This window comes from Lipotes vexillifer, unplaced genomic scaffold (assembly GCF_000442215.2).
Source record: "Lipotes vexillifer unplaced genomic scaffold, Lipotes_vexillifer_v1.1 scaffold958, whole genome shotgun sequence".
Classification (NCBI taxonomy): Eukaryota; Metazoa; Chordata; class Mammalia; order Artiodactyla; family Lipotidae; genus Lipotes; species Lipotes vexillifer.
Genome location: NW_006797069.1, coordinates 708,023 through 720,667, shown reverse-complemented (window position 1 = coordinate 720,667; position 12,645 = coordinate 708,023). Strand labels below are relative to the sequence as shown.

Here is a 12,645-nt window from a genome sequence, read left to right as displayed (position 1 = left end):
TAATCTTAAAGCTGATAAGGGTGTTAGGTTGTGTAGTTGTTGAGACCGAAGCTCTGATCCGATTCTGGGCAGATTAATTTCCTGAATGTGTTCCTTATATTTTACAATGAGGATAAAGTAGTAACTTAGGGTGATTGTGTGAATTTGGTGAGATAATGTACATAAAGCTCATAACAAGTACTATGTAAAGGTTTGCTCTCACCATTAGCATCTCAGGTTTCTTGATGATCTTTTATGTATATGTCACCTGGGAATTAATCTAATTGCTCTCTAAAAAGATTTATGGCTTCTACCATTTTAAGAAATACAAGTAACTTACCCCTTTTGCAAAATTTGGCACTTCTTTATGCTTATTACAAATATTAAGTAATGCTGAAGTTTAAAGAACATCAAAATCACCACAAATCCTATTGCCTAAATACAAGAACTGTTAACATTTTATAAACATCCTTCTAGTCACTTTTCTATGTATACCCATAAATCAACCCTCCACATACATATTCACAGATATAATATTACAAAGAATGAAATTAAGAAAACTTTTTATAATAAAAATATGCTTTTAATTTTTTTCAGATATATTCCCAGAAATCCCCATCATAATCTTAATGGCTTCCTAATTTTCAGTTGTATTGTGGTGCCATCATTTGTATCACCTAATATTTATTTTTGAACATTTTACTTTTTTCACATATTATAAACAACACTTCAGTGGTCATTTTTGTGTGATCATTTTATAATGTCATAGTATAACTTCCAAGAAATGGAATAATTTGTCTAAACTATATCCATTTAAACTTCTAATCCATACTTAGTTAGGGGTATTTTCTTGATTAATTTCTGATGATATTTTTATCTACAATATTATACTATGAATATATTTATTTTTCATAAACTACTAAGTTCTATTAACTTATATCCCCAGGTTCTAATATTCTTGGTATTAGAGTATTAGCAAATAATTTTCAGTGTAGCAGTAACTTTTGTGATTTATACCTTTTAATAGCTGTTTCGTTTTTTGCCTTCCATCTCTTCAGACTGGCAAATCAGAATACTTTAATGATACTCTCAGTCAGATTTGACCTGGGATGGTTCTTATGTACTTGCTGTTTGCTTTGTTGTATAAGGAGAATCCTTTAAAGTTAATTCAACTTTTATTTTTCATTTGTTCAGAAGTTATGTGTTTGGAACTATGTTGTCAATAGACAGATACAAAGGAGTTTAAAAGGTAATTGCTTTCAAGAACTTCATTATATTTATAGCATGATATGTTAACACATATAGGGGAATATAAAAATATAAACCAAGGCATATAATTACTCTTTTAAGGAATGACGTACTGATAGGTTCTGTAGAAGAATAGGAGAAATTCCTTTACCTAGGATAATCAGAGAAGGTTTTATAAAGGAAATAATAAGCCCCAAAGAGTGCCTGGGATTTAGGAAGGATGAAGGAAAAGGGAGAGGGCTTTGTATCAGTTATCTATTGCTGTGTAAGAAATGACTCCAAGACAGAGTGACTTCATATCACAATGATTCATTATTTTTCATAACTCTATTGGTTGACTGGATAATTGGTTCTTCAGTTCATTTCCCTCAGGTAGCTACATATAGTTGGCACCTTGGCTAGGGACAAGGTTCAGCTGGGACCACTGGATAACTATACCTCTCCATCCTTGCTATCTTGCTGTCAGTACATTCCAGGCTTCCTCATGAATCATGGTCTTAAGACAACATTCCAAGAAAGCAAAAGCAAAACAAGTAAGTCCCTTAATGTCTCTGGAAATTGCATAATATCATCTCTGCCTTATTCTACTGCAAGTCATAAAGCCAGCACAGATTAAACGAAGTAGATTCCACCTTTTGGTGGGAGGAGCAATAAAGTTTCATTGCAAAGAGATGTGCATACCAAGATAGGAAAAATATATGGTCATATTTTGAGATCCACCACAAAGGAACTAAATGAACAAAGATTTGGAAGCAAGAATAAATTATTTGGAGGTTCAGCAAGAAGACAGGTTATGACACTGTTTTTTAGAATACAAGAGAATCTCTTGACTATTCCACAGATACTGTTCCTAGGGATCTCAACAGTTTATTTAGGTTGTTGGCAGTGCCACTTTACTCTATGGGTCTTGGATCAATAATACTTGTGATTTGGTAAAGAGATATTTTAATACTATCTCAAGTTTTGTATTTAGTGTTCCCATATTAATATAAGTATAATAGTAATACCCCCTTTATAGATATATAGAAAGAGTAAGTGATCTAATGTTATCCTCTGTTTATTGCTTCTTTTCTTATTCTGCTGCTAAAGATTAGAGAAGTGGCTTGCAGGTATCATTAATGAAAAGTGTTAGTGAAAATTACTGGAAAACATTGAAAATGTCTATCTAGTACAAAATAAACAGAGAACAGCTGTAAGTAAAAGAAATTCCATTTTTCAACATAGTGAATCCATTCTGTACTTACTATATTTTCTCTTTTTTATTCCTTTTTTCTTTTCTGTAACTGATAAAAGTAGACTTACAACTAGGTAGAGTGATCTGTTGTTTGTATTTTATAATTTGAAGGGCAAAAGAAAAATCTCTGAATCAAATCATTGAACCACTGCAGTATCTGAATCTCACCATTGTTGTTTCCTTGTGTTTTAAAGTTTTTTTTAATAAAAAAGATATAATGTAAGAATATATATAAATACCCTGAAAAATACAACTAATAAATGAATTCAGTAAAGTTGCAAGGTACAGGATTAATATGCAGAAATCTGTTGCTTTTCTGTACACCAATAAAGAACTATCAGAAAGAGAAGGTTATCCTATTTAAGATCATATCAAAAAGAATAAAATACCTAGGAATAAACTTAACCAAGATGGTGAAAGACATATACTCTGAAAACAATAAAACATTGATGAAGGAAATTGAAGATGATCAAATAAATGGTAAGATATCCCGTGCTCTTGGATTGAAAGAATTAATACTGTTAAAATAGCCATACTACTCAAAGCAATCTATGGATTTAATGTAATCCATATTAAAATACCCATGATATTTTTCACAGAACTAGAACAAATAATCCTAAAATTACTACGGAGCCACAAAAGATCCTGAATTGCCAAAGCAATATTGAGAAACAAGAACAAAGCTATAAGTATCACCCTTCCTGACTTCTGACTCTATTACAAAACTACAGTAATCAAAATAGTATGGTTCTGCCACAAAAACAGACACATAGTTCAATGGAATGGAAATTAACCCATACACCTATGGTAAATTAATCTTTGACAAAGGAGGCAAGAATATACAATGGAGAAAAGACAGTCTCTTCAGCAAGTGGTGGTAGGAAAACTGGACAGCTACATGTAAAAGAATGAGATTAGAACATATCCTCATGCTATATACAAAAATAAACTCAAAAATGGACTAAAGACCTAAATGTAGGACTCAAAACCATCAAACTCCTAGAAGAAAATAGGCAGAACACTCTTGGACATAATATTTTTTTGGATCTGTCTCCTAAGGCAAAGGAAACAAAAGCAAAAATAAATGAGACCTAATTAAAATTAAAAGCTTTTACACATCAAAAGAAACCATCGACAAAATGAAAAGACAACCCACTTAATGGGAGAAAATATTTGCAAATGATATGACTGGCAAGGGGTTAATATCCAAAAATATATAAACAGCTCATACAACTCAATATCAAAAAAACCAAACAAGTCAATCAAAAATTGGTAAAAGACCTGAACAGACATTTTTCCAAAGAAAACATACAGATGGCTAACAGGCACATGAAAGCATGTGCATCACTAATTATTAGAGAAATGCCAATCAAAACCAAAATGAGATATCACCTTCCATCAGTCAGAATGGCCATCATAAGAAAGTCTACAAATAACAGATGTTGGTGAGGTTGTAGAGAAAAGGGAATCCTTGTACATTTGTGGGAAAGTAAATTGGTATACCCACTCTCAAAAACAGTGTGGAGGTTCCCCAAAAAACTAAAAATAAAACTACCACATGATCCAGCAATCCCACTTCTGAGTACCTGGAAAAAAAAATGCTAATTTGAAAAGATACATGCACCCCAATGTTCATAGCAGCATTATTTTACAACTGCCATGGTATGGAAGCAACCCAAGTGTCCATCAACAGATGAATGGATAAAGAATACATGGTGTATATATACAACGGAATATGATTCAGCTATAAAAAAGAATGAAATTCTGCCAATTTAAGCAACATTGATGGACCTAGAGAATATTATGCTTAGTAAAATATGTCAGACAGAAAAAGACAAGTACTATTTGGTATCACTTGTATGTGGACTCTAAAAATTAAAAGGACTGTATAGAGCAAAATAGAAACAGACTTACAGATACACAAAACAAACCAGTGGTTACCACTGGGGAGTGGGTAGGGGAGAGGGACACGTTAGGGTTACAGGATTATGAGATACAAACTACTATGTATAAAATAGATAAGTATTATACAGCACAGGGAATTATAGCCATTATTTTGTAATAACTTTTAGTGGAGTATAATCTATAAAAATACTAAATCACTATGCTGTACACCTGAAGCAAATATAGTATTGTAAATCAACTACACTTCAATAAAAAATAATAGTCATTGCCATATAATTATTGAAACTATTTTGATGTAGTTAGTTTTTATGATAATCATGATATTAGCTGTAAACTGTTGAAATGTGTCCAATACTATGCTATATTTTTTTTTCTTTAGAAGATGTTGGGGGTATGAGTTAATTAATTTATTTATTTTTGCTGTGTTGGGTCTTCGTTTTTGCGCGAGGGCTTTCTCTAGTTGTGGCAAGCGGGGGCCTCTCACTATTGTGGCCTCTCTTTTTGCGGAGCACAGGCTCCAGACGCGCAGGCTCAGTAGTTGTGGCTCACAGGCCTAGCCGCTCTGCCGCATGTGGGATCCTCCCAGACCAGGGCTCGAACCCGTGTCCCCTGCATTAGCAGGCAGATTCTCAACCACTGCGCCACCAGGGAAGCCCCTATAATTTTGATAAATTTAAAAAATGGTCCCTTCTGTGTATCAACTTATCTTACTAGTTGAGAGTTAATTCAAGTAATGATTCAATCAACTCATTGTATTGTGTGGAATTCCTCCTTCAGAATTACAACGTCCCTAAGAGGGATATTGTATTAAATAGTTTTCAGTATTTAACACTTAATATAAAGTAATTAATGAGATTAATTTCTAACAAAATAGTTGGCATGGTTCAGGTACTAGATGAAATGGGGCATGGATTAAGTGAAGACTGGGAAAGAGAAGATATCTGTTTCATAAGTGGATGCCTAGAGGCAGCTTACATATATGGGTAATTGCAAAAGAGCATCCAGGGAAACCAGGAGCCATTATGAGACAGCTGGAAGGAGAATAAAACTTTGAAATTGGAGATCTGATGATCAGCTTCTTCACTTTATTCTGAGGCCAACTGGAGGGATTTCAAGTGTTTTAGCAGGCTGTGTGATACATATAAAATCATACATTGGTGGAATATTCTCCTTCCATGTCTTAAATATCATTATTAAAGGTGGACTTTAGTGAATAGGAATAGAAATGGAAATGATGGGTGAACCACTTATGTGGCTTTAATGGTTACCAGAAATGCATTCTCATATCAATATTTTAAATTGCTTAGTCTAAGGCCAATTATTACTTGCCAAGATTTATAAAAGAAAGGTAATTAGGAAAAGTAAATGTTGGATGTCAACTTGAACAGGCACAAAATGTCTAAAAAATATAAATCATTAATAAGAAGATGAATGGCTGCAGCTTGACCTAAGGAGCAAACAAAATGAAGTGACTGGAGAACACAGTTTATTCAGAGAACTGGATATCATCATCTGATCTGTTATCCTGAGCAACTCATAAGAGTGGTGGCAGAGTTACAGTTAATTAACTAAACATAGATTTTGTTTGACTCTGCAAATTGTTTAATCCTGAGAAATAAACTATATTTAGTTTATATACTTGGAGTGGCTATAAGTTTATTTGTGAATTTTTGTAAACTATGGAAAGGAAATGATCATTAGCCTCCTTCCAAAGCATGTGAGTTGGGAGAATTAAAGAATAATGCCATTTGCAGCAACATGGATGGACCTAGAGGTTTTCATACTGAGTGAAATAAGTCAGACAGAGAAAGACAAATATCATATGGTATTGCTTATTATGTGGAATCTAAAAAAAAGTGTACAAATTATCTACAAAACAGAAATAGAGTTACAGATGTAGAAAACAAACTTATGGTTACCAGGGGTAATGGGAGGGAGGGATAAATTGGGAGATTGGGATTGACATATACACACTACTATATATTAAATAGATAACAAATAAGGACCTACTGTACAGCACAGGGAACTCTACTCAATACTCTGTAATGGCTTATATGGGAAAAGAATCTAAAAAAGAGTGGATATAATTATATGTATAACTGATTCACTTTGCTGTACACCTGAAACTAACACAACATTGTAAATCAACTATACTCCAATAAAAATTTTTTAAATAAATAAATAAATAAAATTAAGGGCCCTGATAAAAAATAAAGATTAATACCTTTCTATAGGAAGTAGTGAATACTATTTGAGAGCAGGGATCATGTTGAATCCTTAGTGACTATTGTAGTGGCTGCATGTAATAAGTGTTCAATAAATATCTACTGAATTAAATGATACATGAATGAATAGTGAAATCTGTGATTGGCTGTATGGCATTATTCAGTCTTTTAACCTCTGTCTCTTTTTGAGAACATTAAACATTCATTCATGACTTTAATGTATATATTATGAAAATAATAGGTGTTTTTAAGTACTAAAATGTATTAAATGTTAAAAAAACATTTTCTAAAATATGCTGTTGGGCTGTGATGCGCATCATAAGGAGCTCACTACCCTCCTCTCCCAGGTTTTCTAATCAGTTGAGAATCAATCTGTTTTATTAGGCTATTAATAAAACTACTTATTAGAATATTAAAGTTGCATAACTAATCAAAATTAGTGGCTTAAAACAAGAACAGCCATTTATTTCACTCATGAATCTGTAACTTTTGCAGGTCCAGGAAGGCATGGCTTTCTGGTCCATGTGTTATCAGCTGGGATGGCTTGAATGGGTCTGAAAAATTCACTTCTTAGTTGGCTCAGCCACATACATGGCTGGTAAGCTGATGTTGTCAAGCTGTGTGCTGCACATACAATCATAGATTGATAGGACGTTTTCCTTCCTATCTTAACTATCCTTATTAAATATGAATATAAATAGAAAGGGAAGTGATGGTTGAACCACCTGCACAGCCTTAAGTGTTACCAGAAATGTCTTCTTATATCAATATTTTAAATTGTTCAGCCTAAGGCCAGTGCTTAGCTGGGAGCTCAGCCAAGACTATTGACCAGGGGCCTTAATTCTTCTCCATGTGGAACTTTCTAGAAGAATGGGCTTCCTCACAACACGGAAGCTAGATTCTAAGAGCAGGTGTTCTAACAGTGAGGAATTGGAAGTTTCTAGTTTCTTAAGGCTTGGGCCCAGATATTGGCATATGATTATAGTTACCGTAGTCTATTAGTAAAATAGTTATAGAGTATGCCTAGATTCAAGGGAAAGGAATATAGACCCTGCCTGTCAATGGAAGGGGTGTCAGAGAATTTGTAGCCATCTTTAATCTAACATAATTATCTTTAAAATAATCCCCTTGTGGTGAATAAGAAAAATATAAGACTTTTTAGATAAGACATTTACTAGTGTATATGCCAGAATTACCAATTCATTAAATGATAAGCTTATAAAATTAGCTTGTCTTAAGTTGTCTTAAGCTTAAAAGGCTACAGGAGAGGACATAAAAGGCTTATCAAATTTTAACAGATTATTCTAATTATTCCTAGTAAAGTAGGCAAATTACGTCTATGGCATCCCATTCAAAGGGTAAAATTCTATAATAGTACTCTGCAAAACTTGCCAGGCCAAGCATGAGCATTCATGTTTGATGAATGACAATAGGCCTTCTTAATTTATTTATTATCTTAACATGGCCAAGGTATGTGTCACCTTAGCTTCGAAATATTTTATTCTCTCACGTGCATTAATAGTGTGTATTCCTTCTATGTTTTTGTATCGCCAGTAGTGAAGTTTGACTTAAAAAAAAGGGTGTTTCTGAAAAAATGTTTCCTAGGGTTTTAGTGTGTGAACTTACAGGAAAAAATATCTGAATACTCATTATGTTCCAGGAACTGGTCTGTATTCTGGAAATACAGCAGTGAGCCAAAAGGACAAGGCCCAGGCCTGTACTTACAGATTTTGCATTTCTAATAGGGAAGGTAGATATCAACAAGCAAATAAATAAATGTGTAATGTAAATTAAAGTAGTGATAAATAAGATTAAGAACACAGGTATAGTAAGGGGGTAGAGAGTTGTATTGAAGGAAGGGGATATTCATTCTGCTGAGTGAAAAATTGTTTGGGAGCTATTTCCATGATGATGATGATGATGATGATGATGTTGATCATGATGACGACGATGATACATACATAACATTTCATAGATACTTACTCCCTACTGGACTTTTTAAAAACTGATTTATATGTTATATCATTTAGCACAACTCCTTTGTAAAGATTCTAAAATAACTGTAAAGTTGTAAGAGAGGAAATAGTAGAATCCTAGAGAGATTAGCAACTGGCCCAAAGACAGATAGCTAGTAAGTGGAAAAGCATACACTCTTAAAGGATGCAAGAATGCTGGTAGAGGTAGTGGGAAGGGGTTGTACTGAGGCTCTATTTTGAAGGGAGAGCCAATAGGAATTGTTGATAGAGTAGAGGTAGGAGATGAATCAAAGAATGAATTGAAGAATGATGCTTTAGTTTTGGTCTGAGCAACTAGGTGTGGCTTTACAATTTAATGAGATGAAAAGTGCATTTGGTTGTTGAAGAGAAGGTGGTATAAAATAAGAGTTCTCTTTTGGACTTGTTAGATTTGAATGGCAATGAGACATTCAAGAAGGCTTGTGTGTCTGTACTTCAGGGGATAGGTATTACTTTGGGAGTTAGCAGCATAGAGCTAGTTTCTACTAAGATCAATTTCTTTCATTATCGTGTGTCATGTCCCAGGGTCACTCTCATTAAAGATGTACCCATTTATCCTGAGAACACAGACTGTGGTGGGAAGCAGTATTTTTGCTTACTATGGAATATCATACTTGCTGTTACTATATTTTATGAAATGTCTACTAGTCCTAAATGTGGAAAATATTTTTAAGGAAGAAGTGGTTTCTCTTTTTAAAAATATACATATATTACATGGGTCTGTACATGTGATAAAATTTTATAAAGCTGTACACCAAAAAAAATGACTGCATGTAAAAAAAATGCTGAAATATATGTCTATAGTCTGGTTAATTGTATTGTGCCATTGTCAATTGCCTGGTTTTGATAAATTACTATAGTTTTGTAAGATGTCATAATTGAGAGAGCTACATGTGGGTATATGAACTTTCTGCATGATTTTTTTTAACATTTCAAGGTAAAAAATTATATGCATAATTATGTATATGTGTATATATAATTATGTGTGTTACATATATGTATATATACTTATATATATAATTGAATGTCTTACCTTAAATTGTGACTTTGATTAGCCCTACCAAGTGCAGGACACCAAACTCACATGAAAGTTGGAGGCAGAAAATATCCTTGTAATATACCAAACTTAATGTGTTGTTGATTGTATTCTTCATTTATTAATGCTGAAAATGTTAAATACATTGGCAGTTGTTTTTTTTTTTTCTGCGGTATGCGAGCCTCTCACTGTTGTGGCCTCTCCCGTTGCGGAGCACAGGCTCCGGACACGCAGGCTCAGCGGCCATGGCTCACGGGCCCAGCCACCCCGCGGCCTGTGGGATCTTCCCCGACCGGGGCCCGAACCCATGTCCCCTGCATCGGCAGGCGGACTCTCAACCACTGCGCCACCAGGGAAGCCCACATTGGCAGTTTCATTCATATTTTAGTACTTAAGCTTTTCATATGATTAGAATGTGTGCATATTTAATGTACCCCCAAAGATGAAATGTATGGTAATTTGTTAAGCTAAAAGGCAGTAGTAAGACACTTTGGCAAATATAGCATATTACAGGCATTTTAGGGAGACAAATGAGTTGAACACGTCAAAATAATAGTTCTGTGATATTTACTGACAACTTAAAATAGCTGGGGACTATCTATTGAAAAACATGATTGTAGCATTATTTCATTAACCTCTAAAAAGCTCATTATTTTAAAAACATAAATCCTCTTTATGTCTCTTTTCAGGAAATGCAAAATTCCATTTGTTGCATGGTTCTTCTACCATTAATTTGTTCACATTATTTTTGTGTTCGTCTTTCTTAATGCCAACAATGATGGAATAGAATGTTAAGTCTGTGATTACCTCTACTTTTTTGTTGTTTTTAAATATAAACAAAGATTTAAAGACCCAGATGGGAAATGTCAGCACTATATTCTTCCTAGTCAGTTCTAACAAAACATCATCTATCTAAAAAATTATTCTTCACAGTCATCAAAATCCCTAAATAACAGCTGAAACACCCCCCAAAAAAACAAAAAAAAAAAACAAAAAAAACTGAGTAAATGCTTGTAAAATCATAGCTTCCTATTGTGAAATTATAATTTGTTGTACTCAAAGAGCAACTGTTATTTAAAAAACAAATGATTTTCTGAAAATAGATTGAAGATCTTAAGTTGCTTCACTGGCTTGTTGTTATACTAATTCCATCAAGTGGGATTTGGTTGATGAAACTGTGAAATAAAACAGTCCATACTTTTTGTTTAGACGAGTAATTTTTCAAATGCTTAGAGTAACAAGAATGGAAGTGATCACTGTCTGATATTCCACTTGTTTGTGAAATGCTTATGGAATGAATGTGGTTACTAAACATTGTGTTTACTGAATATTAAGGGGAATAAAATATTGCCCTCTTTTCAAAAGAGCTTACTGTTAAACAAAGGAGTAAAATCAAAGGGGCAAGATAGGCTGGGAGTGGTGTGTGATTGAAGGTGTGTTGATCTGGGGCTGAACTCAATTGCTTTTAAAAGCTTTTTCAAGATCAGGTCAACATTAGTAACCTGGCCAGATCTGGAGAGAGAAGAGTTGGTAAATTATGGGTTGAGGGAGAGAGTAGCAGTCAGGGGCATTAAAAAACCCTATTCCTTTCCTAGCCACTGTAGATGAATAACAATGGTTTGCAGATTGACTTTATTCTTAATTAAAATAATGAAATAAAAAAGCCTTATGATACTGGGTTACTGACATAAATTTAATCACTAGAATTTTCAGGCACTCCCAAAGTTTCATTTTAACTGTTAATTCCAATGCTGTTTCTCTCTAGAATCTTCTAGAAATGGAAAACTTTGATTTGTCTTCCCTCCCTATATTTCTGATGTTCTTTCGAAAATATTGATAAGCAGGGAAGTAATCCAAAAGCTGGACGAAGCAAGCAGTGAGAAAGAGCATACATTTCTAAACTGGATCATCAATCTCTCAAAAATTTAAATTGATTAGGCTTCATTCAGGAGGACAGGGCTGGAGGATAACTTTAGTCATAAGGCTAAGAATGTCTTAGGCAAATCATAACCTTGGATCATCTAATTCTTCATGAAATCTATCAACCACTCTCATGTTTTACCACAATGACTAGAGTAGTGCACACTCATAAAATCATGTTTATCATACTAAAGATAACACTTATTGAGTGAACACCAAATTCTGGGCACTCTGCTCAGGGGTTACCATGCATATGCCGAAAAGTTTATAAAGGCATCTCTGTCAAGTGATTCATTGATTTCACCTATATTCACCTCATTTTTTTTCCACTTGGGATAGTTGATTTATTTTCATCATTTCTTCTCTTTCAGCTCTTCTTTATGCAACTATTTTTGGAAATGTTACCACAATTTTCCAGCAAATGTATGCCAACACCAACCGGTACCATGAGATGCTGAATAATGTACGGGACTTTCTGAAACTCTATCAGGTCCCCAAAGGCCTTAGTGAACGAGTCATGGATTATATTGTCTCAACATGGTCTATGTCAAAAGGCATTGACACAGAAAAGGTATGGGTTATTATTATTGTTCTTGTTATTTATTTTCTATTTCAATAGGATCTTCAGATGCCCATAGCTTTCCCACTCACATATTACTTGTATAATTGCTTTATAAATGTTACTCTGTATTTCATAAGTGACATATCAGTCAATCATATTATTTAGTGCTTGCAAGGTGGAAAATGTTCAACCATTAATCATCAATTAGTACTAGTCATCAAACTCAATTTAGGAATTGTGGTTCCCGAAAACAGCTAATTATTTCATTTCCTCAAAACATTCTCATTACCACTCAGAGTAATTTGTCACATTCCTCTAAAATGCTAACTGTGCTGCCATTTCTTTTGCTAGATTTTATTCTTGATTTCTCTTTTGACATTTTTCCCATTTAAAATTCAGAAAGAAACTTCCTTGCTTATAACTAAAAGATTATATGTCTTCTATTCTACCCTCTACTTAACTTTCTCTTCTATCACATGTTCTATAATGCAACTTATAGTTATTTGTTTTCCCTTTTTCCC

The 12,645-nt window shown here is 33.8% G+C and overlaps 1 protein-coding gene across 1 annotated transcript in view; it reads left to right on the top strand.

The window, feature by feature from the left end:
- LOC103071084 (potassium voltage-gated channel subfamily H member 5-like) overlaps positions 1 to 12,645 on the top strand; it is a 135,805-nt gene that overhangs the window by 19,356 nt on the left and 103,804 nt on the right. Inside the window, exon 2 of the mRNA XM_007469193.1 lies at positions 11,934 to 12,133. Coding sequence (XP_007469255.1) covers positions 11,934 to 12,133 — 200 coding nt within the window. The remainder of the gene's footprint in view (positions 1 to 11,933; positions 12,134 to 12,645) is intronic.